Source organism: Coturnix japonica, chromosome Z (assembly GCF_054131305.1).
Source record: "Coturnix japonica strain WE chromosome Z, WE-NBRP24, whole genome shotgun sequence".
Lineage (NCBI taxonomy): Eukaryota > Metazoa > Chordata > Aves > Galliformes > Phasianidae > Coturnix > Coturnix japonica.
In genome coordinates this window covers 8,053,990-8,076,552 of record NC_140702.1, presented here as the reverse complement: position 1 = coordinate 8,076,552, position 22,563 = coordinate 8,053,990, and the positions used below count along the sequence as shown (strand labels likewise).

Sequence of the window (22,563 nt, the reverse complement as noted above, 5' to 3'; positions counted from 1 at the left end):
TCTCACAGCAGCTCCGTTTGCTCAGCTGGCTGCAGCGCTGCAACATGTGACTTTGAATTCCTCTGTGCTGCGGGTCATACTCATTGAGGGAAGCAGCAGTGCGTGACTATTTATAGGTCTGTTTAGCAAGGTGCTTCTAAATAGCCTGTATATCTGCACAGACTTAATGACAAGGTGCACATTTCTATCTTTATCTTTTAGATATTTATTTTTCCAGAAAGTTTTCAATGTTTAGAAGAGGAACAGGGGGAATGTTTTGTGCTCCTTGATGAATTGGGCCTGCAGGCAGACCCACATCTCCGGGTCTGCACGTGCAAACAGAGAGGAGGACCAGGTGGGCTGGTACAGCTCAGCATGGCAACCCCTACCTGCCAGCAATGCTGGGGAGCTGGAGCCAGGCCCTCCTCTGCAGGGCACAGCCAAAAGGTGGGAGCTGGCACAGGGAAGCCCTTCCTCCAAAGCAGAGGTGAGCAGGGGATGTGCAGGCTCTGTCCTTCCTGGAGGTCCAAGCACGGGGCTGGCAGCAACTCCATCCAGCTGTTGTTGTTTTAATTAGGGTCAATTGCACCTTTTATTGCCTTGTTTCTGCTTACTATTTCATATTAATCAGTCTTTCCCATGGGGTCTGTCTGGATTTTAAGATACTATTCTGAAGTTCAGCAGTGCAGAATTTGGATCTTTCATCAGAGGGTAAACTTCAGAAAAATCACTTTACTCTTTTATCTCACATCTGTGCCATCAGTTCAGTGGAGAATATTGGGCAGTGTTTCAATCAGCACTTTAATCTTCCACCATACTTAAAATCCTGTCCACTTACTAACTATTAACAGGCACAGTAATTCCAGAGCTGGTTTTGTTGTTGTTATTGTTGTTGCACAAGTAAAGGTTTACGTTGTGCTGTGATATGATTTGTTATTAGGGTCTCTGATAGTGTGATTTCAGCTTGGTTACACAGCAACAACATGCTGTCATACCAGAACATAGCTGCTTGTGTTTGGATTCCTCATGTCCAGAACTGCACGGATTCACTCCTTTGTCCAAATAATAATTTTTATTTGGTAATTTAGAAAGGCTTGTGGTTCTTATATCTTTATTTATCTGCATACTTCTCTTTTAGAGTTTGTTTTGCCAAGTGACCTTCGTATGTATTTCTGAAGTGCGCTCTAATCTAAGCACCAACATCACTCTATTACCTTGAAGTAGGCAGTAATCAGCAACCTACATCTCTGAAATGAAGAAGCAATATGGGCTCAGCATGTCATTACTTGGCTACCTTACTGTTATTATCTGATTGAGTTTCTGCAGTTTCTCGTCTTTAGTTGTGATCCCTGTAAGTTTATGTCATCTTAGTTCTGCGACAGGAAAATCTCAAGAAGGAAAACCACTCAACTTATAAAATTATGTCGTCTTCAAGTACAGTTCTCAAATACTTTTCAAAGTGAGCACATTATCATGTACCTCCTATTAATCCTTATCTCCTTATGCACCCTGTTATTCAGTCATGGAGTAACATCCAGGAAAAAAAAAAAAAAGCAACAGACATTGTGTTTTAGAAGGCACACTGTTTTATTTCTCCTTTCCTAGCACAGGCAGTTTCTACTTTGGTTACATACTAAGGGTATCTCCTAAGAGATGTTACACAGCAATCACACAGTTAGAATTCACCATCTTTATTTTTTTTTAATGCATTGCACTAATTGGCTCTTCTGTTTTTAGAATTGTAGAATCATAGAATCCCTCAGATTGGAAAAGACCTTAAAGATCATCGAGTCCAACCATGACCTAACCGTACTACTCCAACTCTAACAAGCCTCTGCTAAATCATGTCCAAGTACCTCATCCAAACAGTTTTTAAACACATCCAGGGTTGGTGACTCAACCACCTCCCTGGGGAGCCTATTCCATTGCTTAACAACCCTTTCTGTCAAGTTTTTCTTAATATCTAACCTAAACTTACCCTGCCACAGGGTATCAGCCAGCTCCACAGATAGCCTTTAAGCCTGAATCAGATGGCTGCTTCGTGGCAGGGTTATTAAAGAGCCTTGGAGCAGAAAAGGTGCCTCTAGGCTCTTGGGAGTTTGTCAATCCTGCTGATTCCAGAGCAGGCTCTGATTATCCTGAGCACGTGCTGAGAGTTGGAACGTGCCTCACACAGAGAGTGACCACTGTCCTTCTTAATAGGCCATCTGATAAAACACAGATACACACCTTAAACTCACACCTGGCATTCCTTAAAGCAGGAGGCTTCTTCATAATATCCACATCCAACCCTTTCTCTTGTTTCCTTGTGCAATTTTTAATGATTTTGCTGTCCTGCCAATCATGGCGTTAAATAAAATAGACTTTCCCACCTCTGTCTTCCCCTTCTCTCCTGTGCAGGATTGGCATTCTCTGCATCAGCTGCCTAGAGGATCACACCAGGTCCCTATGCATAGCAGTGGTGCCCAGTGTGTGAGTGCACCCTGCCACCCCACTCACTCCTGCATGGCCTGTTGTCCCTGTAGACATGTCATGGAAGAACAACCCTAGCATCCTTCTGAGAACGTCCATGCTGTGGCTGGGTGCAAGGTCAGAGAGGATCTGTAGAATGCCAGCAGTCAGGAGGAAGTTGCTGATGGAAGGTGACACAGATGCCATGATCTGGTGCAGGCGTGCCCCAGGAGGTAGAGTACAATGCCATTATGTCTACGTTCCATCAAGATTTCAGCTGATGTAATTGTTTTTAGGCATTGATTGTACCTACTGCATTATCTATCAAGCAGATGGTAGAGCTGCAGTAACACATAATGATTGGCAACACCACAGCTACTGACTGCATAGTGCTGCTTCACTCAATTACATATTGAGGATATTTAGCTTTGTTTAAAGTCTTCTCTGGAAGTTAAAACTTCTTGACAAAGGCAATTCAATCCAGCCCAAGGAAAATAATCCAGTCTGAGCCTGACAAAGCATTTAGATGAGGCTATTTAAAAGGAAATGGTGCTCAGCAAAGTATAACGATCTCTAAAATGAATAACATTTTGTATTTACTCTCTCTGATTTGCTAACTACTGAAAGAAAAACATGTTTTGCTTGACAGTACTTGTTATTATGCAAACGATTCTTTGTAGGGAAAACATGCCCAAGAACTTCAGTGAAAGCTTCCTTAAGTGCCTTAACATTAACAGCACCATTTTTATGATGAAGGATTAGCAAATCTAAACCAGAATAAGCAAGAAGACCCAGAGCAAAGCAAAAACAGATTCACAGAAATCAAGATGTTTCAGCACAGATAATCGGGGGACGGGGGGGGCATTATCACATCAGGTATGCCACAAATATTATTTAAAACACTCTTTGTTGTTCACATGCATCCATTATTAATAGAGGTTCAACCACAAGATTAAATATCAGCTCAAGGGTATGTCTGTGTCAAACACATGTACTTCAACATGGAAGACAAGGATTATAAACAGTACATCCATACTGCTACGCACAGCAATTGAGCTGATTTGCCCCATGGCACTGAGCAGGAAGCAGCCAAGAAAAACAGTGTTAGCAGCACTATTCTGGCAAACATGCTTGCCAGCACAGAGGAGAAAAAGACCTGCTGTGCCTTGCTGGAAATACATGTCTGGTAAATATACCTTCCTTTCTGTGCCATGCACTGTTTTTTCCTCACTTAATACCTGAGATGAACTAGTATCAGTGAACCAGTGCAAGCTGGCTCCCTATTTTCTTGCCTCACCCTTGGCTGTGGTCTGTGTGCAAACTGCAGTCTGGCTGGAGAGGGGTGGATATGCAACTGATGGAGAGCAGTGATAATGTCTAATTCTGCTCTGTAGGCAGTTACATGAATATGAGAGATTCTCTCACTTGCTTCACACTTTCATGTCTGTCAGCAATTTTCTTGAGCAGTCCACATTTGAAACTATGAAAGAGACGGTCAGATTTTACAGCCTGATGGTCTTAGCACTGGGTTTTTAGGTGTTTTTTTTTCTTATGTTTGTTTGATTTTAACACAAATTTTCAGCTGAAGTGGTGAACCTCCATTGCTATTGCTGTTACCTGAGACATTTCCTTCGCTTGCTGTAGATCTTATCTAGGAGTCTGGGTTTGTGGAACCAGAAAACCAGATCAGCAGAAGACGTTATGTGGCCATTCTGTAAAATTTCCCAAATGAAGCAATGGCAAAATGCTGTAAAGCACATGGGCATGAGTATAGCTGTCCTGGCATTCCCCCTCTGAATTGTCATGTTCTCCAAATGACCAAAACCTGTGGGATTAAACAAAAACAACAACAAAACAAAAAAATAAAGAAACAACAACAACAAAACAAGGAAAAAAGCACTTTATTCATTTATTTATTTATTATTATACTTCTTTTCTCCTTATAGCTTGTTCCTTGCTGGTGTGTTTGGACCAAAGGCAGTGCAGCACTGGAAGGTGAGTTAAGGAACAGGGAGTGGTTTCCACTTGTGACTTTCCATGCATGTCTCCTTTGCTCACTCGGGGAAGGGCATACCATTACTGACACAAAAGCAGGAAGTGGTAAAGAAACGAGGTAATTGTGATGGTGAGGCCAGACTGTCTGTGTATGTTACTAAAACAAACACTTAGGTGTTGGTTTTGTTATATGCCTGAAAGGAGTCACCAAATGCAAAGTCTGTAGTGGCTGGGAGAAGGGCAGAATTCAAGTGCCCTGTAAAAAGCACAGCTGAACAGTGTGTTGATGTTAATGGGCTTTAGTAAAAGCATATAGTTAAAGATTTCAGTCAGTACACCTCAACCTGTGCATTCATTCTCCATTCTCTCCTGCCCTTCTGCAACATACACGCTGATATAACTCGATCCTCCCAACGTGCTTGTTGAGACACTGAGTCATCTGAAAACTTCCTGCTACCTGCTCCAAAGTTCCAAAGCTGCAGGGAGACTGGCTCTTATATGAAGTATTTCATCTTGTGCTGCTTCAAAGACCATATCCCTGCTGCCTGCTTAATATCTCGGTCACTTAATTTTGAGTGTTTTGTTTTGCGTTTGCTGTCCATATTTTCAACTGCATTTTACTGGCACCAAAGAACATACACAACACACCAGGGTTATAAACCAGCTGAATTTGTATCAATACAGCATACGGATTCTGAATTTTAAATCTGATCTTAGGCAGAGATTGTCAAAGTATCAGGAAGTCCCTAGTTAGCTATTACTGTAATGTGCTCCAGGTCAGCCGAGTTGCAGTAATCTCAGGCTGCAGTTACAGGTTTAGGATTAGAATTGCTTCCGTTATTAGCTCAGTATCATGAGTGAGGGCATGGCACAATGTCACAAAACCTTCAAACCACTGCTGAAAATTCCACTTGACAATGTCTTTACATTTTATAAATACACGCCTTTTCTAGAAGAAGCAGATAAATAGAAACAAATGCCTCACAGGATGTGTTTCATTTACTTTGGATGTACAGCCTGTTAGATTATTAATTTAGACAATCTTACGCAGGGGATCTGAGAAGTGTTTATAAGTATCTAAAGGGAGGTGGAAGGCAAATAGATGAGGTTAGGCTCTTCTTGGTGGTGTGTAGCAATAGGACAAGGGGTAATGTCCTAAAACTTGTACATAGAAAGTTCTGTACCAACATATGGAAGAACTTCTGTACTGTAAAGGGTGACACAGTTCTGGAACAAGCTGCCCAGAGAAGTTTTGGAATCTCCTATAGAGATTTTGGAGATCCATCTGGACACCTACCTGTGCCACCTGTTGTAGGGAACCTGCCTTAGCAGGACCATTGGATTTGATCACTTGAGGTCCCTTCAACCCCTGTGATTCTGTGATTCATCCATTGGGTTACTCTCAAGGAATGGATATTTTCCTCTCTCTCTTCCTCCTTATTGCACACAAACAGCCTTGATGGAATTTTAGTATTTACTGATTTCCTTTGGAGTAGCAATCTTTCTGCATAATTCTGTAAAATCTTGTTGTAACAAGTGCAAGCAAAATGCTCAAAACCTGCTTTTTGTTAAAATGTATTTATTTGCAAGTGACAAATGACGCCTGCAGAGCTATGTGGTGGCAGAGAAGTCTTCAGGCTCATGAGTGATTGTCTTTTCTAAACAGGAATAAACTATCTAAGCCACCGAGACTAAGCTGGAAAATACTCACAAAGCAAAAACATACCCTGAACTAGTATTAGTCTTGCCCCAGTACTTTCCATCTTCTTGGAAGAAAAATATTGTAATATTTACCTTTTTATAATACAGTTGAAATTAATTCTAAGGCATTTCTGAGAGGCTTCAGTTGTAAGACTGGTCAGAGAAATAGTGGCACTCCTTAAAACTTATCAGTCCAATTTGTTACCTTTGCCAAATTGGACATAATTACCCCTGAGTGAAAGGGAGGAGGAAAAACACTTCCTCACATTTAGTGCATGTTAAAACACGTAAACTGACAGTGATGTGATGTTGTAATTGCCTTGTGAAGTCACACCCTCATTATTTCATGGTAGCTCATTTGTGTCATCAAAACCAAAGCAACAAACTGAATTATATGCCTCTTGAAATTAATGCCTCCTATGTTATGATACTGTTTCACATTCACATGGAACAGTGGTCACCACCAGTGGTGCAGGTTTTCACAAGTGCAATGTGCAGGCTTTTGTTCATCACTGGTGAAAATGCACAGCTAATGGTGATGACTGTATTGCAAACTAGTATTTTGTAGCTGAGAATTTGCTCTGTCAAATAGTACTTTTCTGCTCTCTGTATCTGTTGTAGTTTGCATGGAAATAAAAAGGAGGCATTACTTTTATTTATCCTAACGTACACATACAGGACCTAGTGTGAGACAACAAGAGTGGAATCGTTAATTTCAACTATTGCTTCATGTGGAAATAGTTCTTAACAAGTTTCTCTTAGAAGGTGTCTGCAAGCAGATTGAAAGGATGAATATTATTATCTGCCAAGTCCTGCAGTTTTCAGAGGGAAACAATATTGTGGAAAGTTTCTCTATTTTGTCAAACAATGCAGAAGAGAGGATCTAGAAACAACAGCCAGCTTGGCAGAATACTTTTCATCAGGCAGAATAATGGACAAATCACTGCTGCAGAGCATTTCGGACACGGCTGTACAAATTATAGCCCTTAAGTCAACAGAAAAGCTGCTGCTTCTCTAGTTAGCAAAGGACATTTCCAAGCACCCACCACTGACTAAAATGGAATTCTGTTTTTCACTTGCTGTCAGCTGTTGCAAAGCAGTAAGTCACCATAAATAACCAACAAATACAAAGAATTTACGTAGAATGAATAATGTCTGAAATGTCTGAAGCCCACAGACTCACAGATTACAGGATTATTCCCTTCCTTTCCCTTCCCTTCCCTTCCCTTCCCTTCCCTTTTCCCTAACTGCAGGATGAGGTTCTTTTTCCTTCAACATTTTTGTTCCATGTGCTGTCCTGCAGCACCTGAGTCTGATTATCAGTGCTATGTGCTGCTGGATTCCCCAGCCCTCACTGCTGGTGTGCTGAGACAGCAGCTTCAACTGTCAAAGCTTCCAGGCTCCCAGCTCTGCTTCTGCACCCCACACCTCACACTGGTGACCCTGCTCAGGAAGTTCATCCAGCTCAGCTGCTGGCTTTGGAACTATCCCAGGAATATATAAGTAAGTACGGGGGTGGGCAGGAAAGAATGACAAGAAGTCTGAATTCAACATTTGTTAGCTGCCATGAAAGCACATTTTGTATGAGGCTGTAGCTTTTGTGAAAGCCAGTCATAAGCTCAGAAGAATGTCACATGCCTTGTGTTGGTACTTAAAACTGAGTTGAACCAGAGTGGAAATTGCAGTGCTTAAATTCAATGAATGAAACTGCTTGAGCTGCTGAATAACAAAGCACACCTGCCATTTGAATATCATAGGATCACAGAATGGCTGGGGCTGGAAAGGACCTCAGAGATCCATGCAGTTCCAACACCTTTGCCATGGGCTCAGCTGCCACCTGATAGATGAAGATGCCCAGGAGCATATCCAGCCTGGCCTTGAATGCTTCTAGGGATGGGGAAGTCACAGCTTCTCTGTGCAGCTGTGCCAGCACTCAGCACGCTCTGAGTGAAGAAATTCTTCCTAGCATCTAACCTAATCTTTCAGTTTAAACCCATTTCCCTCTGTCTTATCACTGTCTACCTGTTTGAAAAGCCAGTCTCTCTCATACTTGTAAGCACCCTTCAAGTACTCAAGATTGCAATGAGGTCTCCCTGGAGCCTTCTCTCCAAGCTAAACAATCCATCTCTCTAAACCTTTCATCACAGGAGAGGTGCTCCAGCCCTCAATATGCTTGTTTGAAAAGTGCTGTTTTGACAGCTTCTTCACGACTCTCAGAAACAAAAACACTCTGTATTGAAATTCAAAGAATCACAGAATCACAGAATGACCCGGGTTGGAAGGGACCTCAAGGATCATGTAGTTCCAACCCCCCTGCCTGGCAGGGCCACCAAACATACACCTTTACTAGATCAGGTTGCCCAGGGCCCCGTCCAACCTGGTCTTGAACACCTCCAAGGACGGGGCATCCACAACCTCCCTGGGCAGCCTGTTCCAGGGCCTAACCACTTTCCTAGTAAAGAACTTCCCTCTACCAACCAACCTAAATCTTCCCTCTTTTAACTTAAAACCCGTGTCCTGCTGTTGTCAGCCCTTTCGAAGAGTTTACTCCCCTCCTGGGTGTAGGGGAAAGGAAATCGTATTGAAAGGCTGCAATGAGGTCACCTCGCAACCTTCTCTTCTCCAGGCTGAACAAACCCAACTCCCTCAGCCTGTCCTCATAGGGGAGGTGCTCCAGCCCCCTGATTCTCTGGGAGACTTAAGATTTCTCTGGGATTAAGATTCTCTGGGAGACTTTAAGAGTCTGAGTGCTCCACTGGTAGCAGCAAGAAATAAGAGTTGCTACAGGCTTGGGGCTGAGTGTCTGGATGACTGTGAAGAGGAAAGGGACCAGGGGGTGTTGTCTGATGCTCGGATGAACATGAGTGTGCCCCAGGTGGCCAAGATGGCCGCTGTCAGCAGTGGGGAGAGACGAAACGCGACCCGACCCGTCCATAGCCAGGACCAACAGCGCCCCCTCCCGGCCGCACCACGCAGCATCGAGCTGGAGGACCGAAAGGCGGAGCTTCGTCATCCCCGCTCCCTGATTGGCTGAGATCAGCTCTCGTTCTCTCTGCTCAGCGGCGCCCCCTGGCGGCAGGAGGTGGAGGCATGGAGCGGGACAGCGGCGCCGCCGCCGGGCCGTCAGCGGGGGAGGAGGGCGAGGGCTGCGCCGGGCTGTGGGAGCTGCCGGTGGAGCGCTGCGAGAGGCGGCCGGAGTGCAGCCAATGCAGGTGAGTGGGACGGCTGGCCTGGGTTAGAGGAGGGAGCAATGCACGGTGGGCGTGCGGCCCTCCCTTGCCTTGCGTTGTAGTGCCCGGCCCCCGCCCCGCCCCTTCGGCGTGGCCTGGAGCTGAGCGCTGCTTCCGCCTGGCTGGCGTTTGATAGTATGCGAAACAAAATAAGCCATCCCTGCACTTGGAGCCGTACACAGCTTGATGCTGTGATGGTCTTGGGAAGGTGTTTTAAGTGTAAACGTGAGTTTAGCGTTTAATTGGTGATATCTGAGGAAGTAAAATGAGCGTGCGTTGATTCTTTTAGCTGTGTTTCGTGCGTGGAAATTGCTTTGATGTTCTTCAAACAGGAGCTCCAGGCGTTTGTTTTCACTGCTCTGAGTTTATTGCGATTTCTCACTCCCTGAAAGCATTGATTTCTTATCACTTAAATAACTAAACTTACGTATTTTCCCATGCTTCATGACTTGTAAGAAGTGCCAAGCTATTCCGCAGCGTAAGGTGTTTTTGAAGTCATACCATGCACGTCCTGTTCAGTTTGTATTGAAAAAGAAGCAAAGAAAGAAATACACAGGGTAGGTGACAGTCTTGAACAGATTTCATTATTCCAGGTTGTTGTGTGGTATCTTGAAGGCATTTGTTTTAAGTAACTATTAAAAACTCCTAAATCAGAGCAGTTAGTGCTGCCTATGCACATGCTGCCCACTATTGAAGTTTAGGGTTTTTTTAATTCAGCTTGTATTAGTTACTGTATCTGCAGGAATTCTTCACGCTGTTGTTTCTTTGGCCTGTATTAGCAGTAATGAGTTGTGCCAGTGCTGTTGTTGAAATAAAAATGTTACTGACTTTAATGCTACTTCCTTCTGCATGGCTAAGTTTCAAAGGCACTCGTTCATTTGCTGTAATATTCTAAACAGACTAATGAGTAGTGACCTTTTTAGGCCACTTACTTTGTGCTTGACCGACTTGGTTAACATCCATTTTGATGGGCTGGCATTTAATGAGAAAATAAAGAAAGCCAAGTGTCTGGCTGGCCATATTCTTTTGACTATGGATGACTAAGGGCTAGGAGGAGCACAGCCAAAGACAAGACCTGCAGCAGTGGATAATCTTGTTAATTAAAGCAACTATAGTGCCTTTGATTTCCCAATTCTCCGTAATTATATCAGCTGTGACTTTGCCTTCAGGGCGATAGATTATTGAAAGAGAAGTCAAAGATGTTTTAACAGTGATCAAATTTCTTCAACTTAATCATCAGGAATCTACAACCATAAGTGGTTCCTTTACAAGAATTGGTATTGATTTTAGTATATGTAACACAAAGCAGAAATAACCTTACACATATATGTGTATATATATTTTTTTCCTTTTTATGTAGTAATGCCTATGTAAGTAGATGAGAGCTGAAAGCTGTTATCTGTGTACTTGAAGACTTGGCTTAGGCACAGCCAAGTGTGTAATTTTTCTTGCTTGTTATGGAGGAGAGTTTGCCATAGGTGAATTTCAATGGAGATAAGAAATATCTCTTGAAATAGAAAAGGTATTTACTTTTGCAGAAAGCAAGCTCTGGCAAATCCCAGAGCTACTTATAGCATTCAATTGCTGCCGATGTCTGAAAGTCCTTTGGCTGGTGTCAAATTGAGATTTTTCTTCTGTTCCATCACCTTCTCCCTTCCCTCCCTGGACTTATCAACCTTCATTTTTGCAAAGCTGGGCTCTCCTGTCACTTCAGATATATTGCTTAAACCTTACTTTATTCTTGAGATGATATGCCTACAGTCTCTCTTTTTTTTTTTTTTCTTTTTTTTTTTCCCTGCCTTTCACTTATGCACTTTTCTTTCAGTATAAGGAAGGTGGTCGTTGCTGTCTTTTCTCCTTTCAGTTACTGTATTTCTATATTTAATTCCATCATCTGTTCTCTCCTTACAGTGCGCTTGTTTGTCACTTCCTATTCTTTAAAGTCAAATCATGTCTGCATTATATTCAGTTTTCCCTTGCCCATTTTATTGCTTTAAATGGATCATAGGTTTGCATCACAGTCTCTGCTGAAATGTTTTTTGTCATATCTGTGATGTTTTTTGCTTGGAACAAATCATCCTTCATGGACGTCAGCCCGGAACTTGGCTATGTTGTTATTGCAAGTATAACTTCCCTTTGGCTTCGACTACTTTTTCCTCTGTCTTTCTACATAACATTTCTGAAATATACTGATTATGTCTCTAATTTCTCTCAAGTTTCCTTTTAAATTATTTTCCTCAGTTTCTAAAGCTATTAAGCTTCTACGTCAGTACGAAGACCCACAGACTGTCTGTAACAGATGGTTTTGGTTCACTTGTCTTCCCATGAACATCCAGAAATAGATGGAGTCTTGTGTTCTGTGGCTTCTTTGACTCATCAGTAGTAGATTGTATATAATTTATACTCTAAAGTGTATAAAGAATGTATGCTGTAAAGTATTTTTCTTATGGTGTTACTAAAATTGTCATTTTCCCTTATGCTTCTGTTTAGTTTCAGCACTTCAACAGTTCTTATTTCCAACGTCTGGGTTAGTGAAGTTGAATAATTGTGCACTGTGGGGAGAATAAATGGACCAAATTGGAATGAGTGGGAAATGTTCAGAAATGATGTATTCAGGTGCTCACATATGGAAGTGGAAAGAAAACATTCCTTATCTTAAATAAAGCACCAACAGGTTTATTGCTTTCAGGTCTTAGAGGTTGAATGGATAATGAGAGTTATCCTCAGGTAATCTGGAGAATAGTAACGCAAGTGAGACATCTCTCAACAGAGACCTATCTGGTGGAAGCTGTGGTGTTTAATACTGCAGGTATTTGCAAATAGATGTTCCAAAAAGATGTTCTCTGGATAGTGGGTATCTGCAGCTTAACAGACTGAGTTCCAATACTGTTTCTAAGAATGGCTGGATTGACACACGAGAGGGAAGGGATGCCATCTGGAGTCTGGACCGGCTTAAGAGGTGGGCCCATAACAACCTCAAGAAGTTCATAGGGCCAAGTGCAAGGTCCTGTACCTGGATGGGGGCAGTTCCAGGCTCAGATACAGGTTGGGTGGAAAATGGCTTGAGAGCGGCTCTGAGGAGAAGGATTTGGAAGTGTTGGTTGAAGAAAGACTCAACATCTGGCAATCTTCAGTTTTGTAATGTGTGGAATTTTGTTTTCTTGGTGGTGAAGTACACTTAATGGGACTACTCTCAAAATGCTTAAGTTTTTCCTTAGTGTCTGTTAGAAATTGATTTAGGAGCTTGATGACTTGTCCTTACTAGGATTTCTCACTAGGTGGAGGTTTTAGTCTGTAAAATCATTACAGTTTACATGTATTTTGCTATTTTTAATGTAAATGCATGTTGATTGTATTCAGTAATAGGGAATTTCTTCATTAAGGTGCCAAAGAGATGAGCAATTAAATCCAGATGTGCTGTTTCTCTTGGAGACTTACATATAATTTCTCTTAAATGTTGAATCTAAGTATCTTAAGTTGATTTGAAAACACAGATATCTGAAGAGAATTTTAAGCATCTTCTAGAAAGTTATCTGTAAGTTGATTAAAAAAAGACGACAACAACTCACAAGCAAAAAGGAAAGGACCAAAGCTGTCAAGCACAGCTCACTTTTTTCTGTGTATGGCCCCTTCATGTGTTAGGAAACTTAATCAGAGATTCTGGATGGTATGTTTGCATTTTAAACTCAGGCAGTTTCCAAGGACCTAAATATCTATATAGGCCAGTCTGAAAGTAATGCCTTGTGCTTATATCCATGGAAACTACGACATTGACAAAGAGCACAGTATTATTGTTTGATAGAGCAAATTCTCAGCTACAAAACACTATTTTTCAACACGGCGTCACCACCATTAGGTGGTGGGAAGCTGGTGCAGATGACCTTCAGAGGTCCCTGCAGTCTGAATTACTTTGAGTCTGTTTATAGCTTTGCATGGTTATGCTCTGTGTGAGCTCATACCTGTGATCTCTCAGAACGGGCAGTGCTAATTTTCTCAGCATTAAATCATACTGCTATAGTGCAAATTGTTCCCAACAGTGTTTCCATGAGGTACCTGGCTGCTGTCAGTCTTTCTTCTTGTTAGCTTTTATGAGCACGCTTGCTAAACATGCTACGTTAATTATACAAGTTGTTTCCAAACTGTGGAAGAAAGGTTAATTTTTGTGTTGGACTTCTAACTTTTTAAATCAAAATGAAATATTACTGGATATGCTTTGATTCTGTAATCAGGTACTTAAAATCAAATGTTTAATTGGCTGTGTACATAAAAAAACAACATCTTATGGTATCCCTGAAAGCTTTAGAGTAAATTAATGATGTCTAATATAAATGAAATGCTGAGTATTCAGCAAAAACCTCACCAACTTAGTGAAATCTAATAACTGTTTACTTTTTAATAACAGGTGTATAATCTTAAAATACATTATTTGTTGTGTTACACCAGGAAACTGGCTTTTTAAAATAAAGTTTATGAAGAAGCCTGTGTCTTCAAGATTGAGGTGAAAGTATGTTAAACAGAAGTGCCTGCTGTTTTGAAAAAGGACACTAGAGTGTAGTATAGCATTTGGAGTTCTCCTGCAGCTCTGAGCTGTCAGAAAGTTCTGAGCAGGACATTCTTGTGTGCTGCCTTTTTCATGTCATGCCAGGACTCTGAGTTGTGGAGTTGTTCTCAAGCTCTCTGACAACAAACAAAGCCCAGTTTTTCTACCATTTATAACTGAAGTGAATAGTTGTACTGAAATTGAAGATTTTTTTAATTAATATTTAATCACCTACTAGAATTGGCTATAAAGCTGTTAACTGTTGTTGTTTTTCCAAGCATATATACACTTTAGGATAAATTGCAGACAATGGTGTGTTTTCTTTGTAATATGAATATTTACTGTTTAAAGAAGTAATTTTGCTTATTAGAAGGCATCCACTTTTTTGTTTGTGTTATCTGTAGTTTGGAACAGGCTTTCTGTTATGTGTTCATGTATTTTACCCGAATAATTAACCCAAATAATTTTAATTAACTTAATTATATGTAACTTAATATATGTAACTTAATTTCATAGCTTTTTTTTTTTTTTTTTTTTTTGTTATTTGTGAGGGGAAAAAGACATAAGTAGTTTTATGTGACGAGATACTGCATTATGGAGTGGAAAACATAAATACTTAGCTCTTCTTTTAACTGATGTTCAAATGATGTGTGTGTTCTGAGCCTGCTTTTGCTTGAGGTCAATAGCGGAATTCACCCCTGAGGTTACTTGGTGTGAGAGTGACCTTTTCATTTAACTCTGCTTTTAAATCTGCTTTGTTTCAAGCTAGGACTCAGGCATGGTTTGCTGTCTACAGACAGAGTAAATACATGCCAATAGCGTTTGTCATTAATGTCTGTCCCTAAAATATTGTATTAAATAAGGTAATGTTACATAGGTGGACCTGAATTTCAAATATGAAAAGAACTATTACATATGTGGTGATTAAGTTATTACAGAAGTCATCTGTGGTCATCACAGCTGATGCTTTTGGAACAAGAGAATGTTGTAGAACCACCCTTTGGAAGAAAGCTGAATATCTTTGTAAAAGATGTGGGAAAAACAGAAATATTTGCTGGAAATGTTTACTCTTGCATAGATCCTTGCAAGGTTTCACTTAATGAGAAGTTGTAATAATCTCTTTTTGATCAAAGAAGCAACCACAGAATAATAATAGGTGACACCTACAGCTCAGTCAGGGTGCTCAGAGCCTGGTCCAGCCTGACCATGAGTGTCACCAGGGATGGAGCATCCACCACCTCTCTGGGCAATCTGTTCCACTGGTTCACTACCCTTAACATAAAAAAAAACAAAACAAAACAAAAAAAACAAAACACCAAACTGTTTTCTTATATACTTTCTTCTCAGGTTGCACTGAAAGTGATGCATCCTATTTATTTCCATGGAAACTGCAAGAGATTCAAAGAACACAATAACAGTATTTGATGGAGCAAATTCCCAGCTACTAAACATTATTTTTCTATGTGGTTACCACCATTAGCTCTGCATTTCCTCCCACTAGGAAGAAGAGCCAGATTCATAAGCATCTGTACCAGTAGAGGTGACCCACTTGTAAAGTTTTCCCTATTACAGAGACCCAACGCGATGCTTATACAATTTTCCCATCACCATAAATGTTGATATAATTTGAGTGATGATTTGATGGGTGTTCATAATCTTCCGTGGGCCAGTGCTTGATAGATGTTACTGGAGACAAGCCATCTTAAGGTGCAAGTCTATCTGCATTTCATCAGTCCAAGCAAATCGTCCTGCGATGGTCCTAGAAGCTTAGAGTCTCAGGGAGAGTAATACAAATGTTTCAAGGGTACTAGGAGGGGAAGGTCCACCCTCCAAGGCAAGATACAGGCCGTATTCTTATCATGGGTCAATACTTCTGCTTGTACCGGTTTATGCCCCGGCCTCCGATACCATACCCTCTGGCCAGATATCTGTGGCTGTATAACTATATCTGGCACCAGAAGAGGAGTCTTAATTTGCCTTATGGACATGATAGGTGTCCCTTTAGCAATGAAGATCGGAGTATTGACCACAATGTCAGTAGGCCATGTACCTATCACCGAGGGGGTTACTGAACCTCCCACCTCCAATAATCTCCCCCAAGGTGCAAGTAGGCCACACCACTTGGGTCCTACCTGCACCTTCCAGGGCCAGTTTATCTTATGGATTCCTGGTTCTAGATTCTCAAGGGCAGGGAGCAGAAGATTATTTTCATTACTAACCTGCGGTTTTACCTGATTATCAGTACCCGTAATTTGGATCCTAAGAGGGGAGGCCCATATAGTCTGCAGCTTTTTTAGGGCACTGGGTCTGCCATCTCGAGGTCTTTCATTCAGGTCCCGCAGGGTTTCGTTTAGTCTTTTTGTCCACCCCTGCAGGGACTGGGAGTCTGTCTTCAGGGCAGTCTTGAGGATACCGCTGTAACGTTCAATAAGGCCTGCCCCTGTTGGATTATATGGTAGGTGGAATCGCCATTCAGTGTTGTTTTCTTCTGCCCAGCGCTGTTTCATTGCACCAGTAAAATGAGTCCTTTGGTCACTCTCAATAACTTGAAGTGTCCCATAGGTAGACATCAATTTAGTAAGTGCCTTGATGGTATACGCCTGATTTGCTTTTGGCACTGGATAGGCTTGCAGCAGTCCACTTACGGTATCGATGCAGGTCACCCCCTCAGATCGAGGGAGGGGCCCAATGTAATCAACCTGCCATCTTTGAAGAGGACTGTATCCTCTAGTAATGTGGGATGTTGTTTTGGGCAACGATCTTGGTCTCATCTTTGAGCAAGTGTCGCAGTCCTGACATGCTTGGACGATATCAGATAATTGTACAGGCAGCCCCCATGCTTTAGCAGCTGCCCACATTATCTTTTGTCTAGCATGTCATAGTTTCTGGTGTAACCAACAGGCAATATTTTCGGATTGTGAGTTCTCAATCCATCGGATTCGGGCCACTGTGTCAGCTTCATCGTTTCTGCATCCGTGACTGCATCCGTGACTGCAGGGGTTGATGACCGGAGACATGGTAGACACATACTGTCCTGCATTTGACTGCATTCCATATATCTAACCACATGTCTTTACCCCAAATTGGTCAGGCGTGTATAGTCCATTCTTGAGTAGCCCACTGCGTAATCCACAGAGTGAGCCCCTGATACACAGCCCAGCTATCTGTACAGATGTTCAGGACACCGTCACCAGGTTCTTTAGTTATAACCATCCACACAGCTCGCAATTCTGCTCATTGGCTGCTCTGACCATCCCCCTCATCAAAGCAGATTGTCTCAGCAGAGGGATGGTATGCTATCGCTCGCCACTTACTCGGGTTGCCTTTGCTCGATCCATCCGTATACCAGGCATCTTCAGGAATAGGATATCTTCCTTCCTGAATGGGACTCTTCTCTGGTGGAGCAACCATCGGTTCTTTTGGTGCATCACTGTGATATGTCACTGGGCCTAGGATTTTCTGTAGTTTTTCTTTAAGTGGAGATGAAGACAGACTACTTCTCTGGCTCAGATAGGCGACCCATCGTGCTACCGTTTGTGCTTGGGCCACCCTTGTCTTAGGGAGGTGGGTCAAAACCCTTACCCACCCATGGATTGGTAATGTAGTTTTTACTGTAACTTTTGCTGTCTGCGTTATTGGCTCTACTGCTTGTAACACCAAATAGGCAGCCAATAACTGTTTCTCAATCATGCTATATCTTTGCTCTGCTCCATGCCAAACCTGAGACCAGAATCTAATGGGGGTTCGAACAGAACTCTGGCATTGCCACAGGCCCCAGCCAAAATCATCCTGAGTAACATGAACATCTAATTCGGCTGGGAGGGTAGGATCAAATATACCCAGTGCCTGAGCTTGTTTAACTGCCAGTTTTGCTTGTCGAAAAGCATCCTGTTCTACCTTCCCCCAATCCCATGATTGACCCTTCTTAGTGAGTCTGTACAATGGCCTCAATAGCTGCGCCAAATGAGGTATAAAGGAGCGCCAATACCCCAATATACCTAAGAATTCTTGCAGCTGCTTAGATGTCATAGGGACTGGAAATGCCTGAACCTTATCTACTACAGCACTGGGTAGTACTTTGGTTTTCCCCGACCAAACTACTCCCAGGGATTTCGCAGATAACCCTGGATGTTGCACCTTCTGTGAGTTTATAGCCCACCCTCTTTTCTGCAGATAAGTTGTCAACAAATCTGCTGCTTGTCCTACTGCCTCTAATGAGTCAGATGTTAACAGGAGGCCATCAATTTAATGATATAAATTGACATTATCCAGCTTTTCCCAATTAGCCATGTGACACACCACTAAATTATGACAGTAGGTGGGAGAATGCACGTACCCTTGCAGTAGGACCTGGAAAGTCCACTGCCTGCCCTCCCATGTAAAAGCAAACTGATCTTATGATTCTTCATTGATTGGAATGCTGAAGAATGCATTTGCTAAATCCAGGACACAGTGGTATGTTTTAATTTCTCTGCTTAGTCTGTCCATTAGGGAGGCAATATTGGGTACAGCCGCATGAATGGGCGGCGTGCCTTTATTCAGTTCTCTATAATCTACTGTCATCCTCCATGTTCCATCTGGTTTTCACACTGGCCATATTGGGGAGTTGTATGGGCTGTGTGTAGGCCTTATAATACCCACTCTCTCTAACTCCTGCACTGTTTTTGTTATTTTGTCCTGCCCACCCGGGAGTCTATATTGTTTTACATTAGTAATCCGGCATGGCTTTGTCAGAGAAATAGGCTCATGTTTGGCATGGCCTCTCAATATTGTTTGTATTGCTCGGATACTAATGCATCTCTGTCAGAGCCGAAACTCCCCCACCACTGTGTGGAGAGCCAGGCCCCACAAGATGTCAATCCCCAATATAAACTCTGGAACTGGGGCAATGGATACCTTATACTCCCGTGGTGGGAGGCGTCCAACCCCCAATTTTACCCAGGTTTGGGTGACTGGAATCGTCTGTCCCCCAGATCTGCTACTAGCTGAGCAGCTTGTTGAACTGCTGCTTCTGAAGCCACCAATGGGTTTAATATGGAAACTAATGTTCCATACATATGTGAGGGAGCTTGCTGCAGTATTAGGTCCCTCATCCCTGCAGAAAATTTTACCATATCAGGACTATCGAATGTATCTTCATAAATGGGTTCTCGCATGCCCAATTCCCGTATATAATTTTGAAGGTCCTCCATGGAAGACCACATGCCCATATTTACCGGTAAGTCAGATTTATCTGACCATAACATGCAGCATGCAACCATCAACCAATCTATGATTGAATGATTTTCATCAGGGAACTGTGTCCCTGCATAGAACCTTTGCCTAATAGCAGAATGGATGGTTATAGTTGCTAATTTAGATACCTTGGGTCCGCTAACTAATACACTTTCTGCCCCTGAATCCCATAGACGCAACAGCCAGGCCTGAACACTTTCTCGTGGCCTTTGTCTGAATCACTGAACCAAAACCATGAGTTCCATAGGTGTGTAGGGGTGGGCTGTTACGTGTAGGTAAGACTCAGCAGGGGGCCATTGATCTGGTGGCTGGTCCTGGATCTTTTTTGTCTTTTGAGTCACCACAGGACAGACTTCTAATAAGTCCGCCTTAGGTGGTTCTTCCAGATCAGCTTTGGTGACTTTATCCTGATCTGTTGTTTTAGGATCTTGTTCATCATTCATTGTAATATATCTAATTTGGGGATTTGGCGAAAAAAACGATGGATTTTTCCCCGTTAATAAACTGAGCTCGCTTTCTAGCTTTTCAATTCAAGTCTTTAATAATTGATTTTCATTTTCAATATCATTTGATCTTATTTTGGCCTGATTTAAAGCAGTTAGTAAGGGCCAGGCTACTATAGACACGGCCATTTGTCTTTCTTTAGTAGTAAGTATGTTGAAAATATTCAGTTAAACAAAATGGGGACATGTTGTCCACCACCCATAAGGGACCCCATTGTTCAATAATAGTCGCAAGTTGGAAATATGGGAATCCCGTGAATCCTGGGATTTGCCCAGGAAGGATCTTTCCTAAAGGAGTGGCCTTCTCCCCCTTGAACCAGCTAAACATATTCCATAGTGTGCCCCGGTGGCACAGTGGTAGGAATGAATGCTGCTTTGCAAACACTGGGGCCCAGATTCAAATCCCCCTGTGGCACAAGTGGGGGAAGTGCCGCTCTGCTACACAGAGGCTCAAATCCCAGGGGTTGGACTCGATGATCTCTAAGGTCCCTTCCAACCTGCAAGAGACTATTATCTATTATTATTATTATAAGAAGGATATTCTCATCTCCTGCCTGGCTCGCCAAATGTAAAGGTAGCTAATATAATGTTGACCAAGATAGTGATAAATAGTCAAAGGTTATTAGTAAAGAAAACTCACCAATGTCGATGCCTGGACCAGATAGCTGAAGCAGTCTCCACTGGGGAGCAATCTCCAAGAGATGCTGCCTCAGTGGTGGTCAGCCCTTAAATGAGGTCTCAGAGGGGGTGGAGTCGAAGTCCACCCCTTCTGGGAGCACAGCTAGATTACTCTCACCTGTGCTCCCACAGCTGACCCAAAACTTGCCTCAGCTAATTAATCAGTGGTTCAAGCTGTGATTTCCCATACACCCACTGGTGCTGCACTACTGCTGAAACACACCACACACTGCCACACTGTGCTCACATCCACTGTTTGTTGTTGTTGTCTATAAATGTTCAGCAAGTGCTGATGAATGGCAGAGTTCCTTTTTTTCCACCCTGAGGAATGAGAACACCTTTGCTTCATAGGCACATCCATGTCAGATGCAAATTTGTCAGACTGCCCCTCTGCTGCCATCTATTGCATGGCAAAAAAAAATGTAATGAAATATTGTCAGGAAGGTTCAACTTCTACTGCCAAACCACCAGTGTTATGTTGGCCTCTGATGTGATGGGTCAACATAATAAAACAGGAGACACTATTTTTGGATAAGTCCTTGTGTATGGTAAAAAAATCAATATATCTTGGGCTAATCCCATTAGAACCAGTGCTACCAAAAAAAAAAAAAAAAAAAAGAGAAGTGTCTGTGCCTGTGACTGAAAACTCTGGATGGTGCATCAAACTATTTCCAAAGTAAGAACTAAAAAGCTTGTTAAACAAAAGGGGGAAAAAAAAAAAAAAAAGATATAGAGTTTCTTATGGTTGCCATCTCAGACCTTTCTTTAATTTCTCTGCTCTGATTTTAATTGAAGATGCACAGACTCTGAACTTCGTACAGGCAGGATTTTACAAACTCCAACTATGGAATATTAACTACACTTCCTAAAGATGTGTACATGAAAAAGGAAGGAAGCTGTGAGCACTGAAACTGAAGCTGTTGTCTTTTCTACTTAGCTTCAACACAGCGTTATTTACTGGGCAGGTCTGCTTTAACCTGGCCGTCCATTGCCTTAATTTCTTCACTAGATCTGAACATAAATAGGTGATCTTAAAGACATCTTCTGCAGCAGGTCAAGAAGCCGCTAAGCTATAAAACAATACAGAGAAGCAAAGCTGGTTGTAACACAAAGTGCCTGCTGTTTGATTTCCCTGCCTGAGGACATCAGCTGAAAAATCTAGCTTGAGTGGCACCACTACTGCCAGGCTAGACTGGCATATGATCTGAGTTCTTTTTACTTCTATGACATGTACAGCGTAAAATCTCTGTCCCTGAAGCTCCATGATGAATGTTTATATTGATTAGACTTCTCCACGTACTGATATGGCAATTGTGCTTGTGCAGTGTTATCCCTGTGATAACAGGGAAGAAATCCTAGCATTTAAAAATTGTACCTCTTTCTTCTTTTTTAGTGAGGAGTTTACCCTTATACTGCAGTAGGACCTCTGGCAGTGGAAAGTAAGACCTGGGTTAGTGTTCCATGTATCTGCCCTTGACAGAGCTATGGGAACAAACTTGTTTATGTCCCTCTTCTCATGTGCTTGTCTCTGCTTTTGAGAGTTTAACTCTCCATTTTCAGCCTCCAAAAATTTGAGGATACCCATATTAGTATCCTTTTGTTCCTAGCTGTTGTTCACAGGGTGCATTGAGGCATCTCTGCTTCCTTCATCCTGTAAATGCTTTTGCTTTCATTAGTTGGTGTTCACCAGGTTACATCCATGGATACATACCTCCATGCTGGTTGTCTGTGCATGATGTGTGCTAAGACAGCTCTCACCCTCATGTTTTTTTTCTTGTAGTAACTTCATCCTTAGTATTTCTTCTTATGAATTCAGAAATGATGTCCCGCTTATACAGGCAGCATATTAAAAAATAAAGACAAAAACAAAGTACTGTAATACTCCAGATAAGAGATCTTACAGTCATTCCGCTCACAATAACCATTTTAATTGTAATTGAAGGGTTTCTTAATTGTGGAAAGCCTAATTCTAAGGTATTTTTCAGTACTGTCTTCTCAAGTTGTTATCAAGATGGCAACTACAGATACAAGTCAGCAGCATGCACAATTATCTTGATTTTTAACGTGACTATTTCGTGAATCAAGTGTAATGAACAACATGGCAGCTGAAGACCAGTTATATTTACTACTCCTCACATAAGCCTTGAAGAAGATTTTGAAGACCGTGTTGAGAACCATTGAAACATGGAGATATGAGGCACTTGGTGACATTGATTAGTGGGCATGGTGGTAATGGGTTAAATGGTCTTAG

At 42.1% G+C, this 22,563-nt stretch overlaps 1 protein-coding gene and 1 pseudogene across 1 annotated transcript in view; one reads left to right on the top strand and one right to left on the bottom strand.

Annotated features, from left to right (window-relative positions):
* Positions 1-9,010: 9,010 nt before the first annotated feature.
* The window catches only part of DTWD2 (DTW motif tRNA-uridine aminocarboxypropyltransferase 2), a 57,799-nt gene continuing 44,246 nt past the window's right edge, over positions 9,011-22,563 (top strand). The window contains exons 1-2 of the mRNA XM_085529442.1: positions 9,011-9,134; positions 9,187-9,338. Coding sequence (XP_085385568.1) covers positions 9,011-9,134; positions 9,187-9,338 — 276 coding nt within the window. The remainder of the gene's footprint in view (positions 9,135-9,186; positions 9,339-22,563) is intronic.
* On the bottom strand, positions 18,831-19,962 carry LOC146753703 (uncharacterized; annotated as a pseudogene).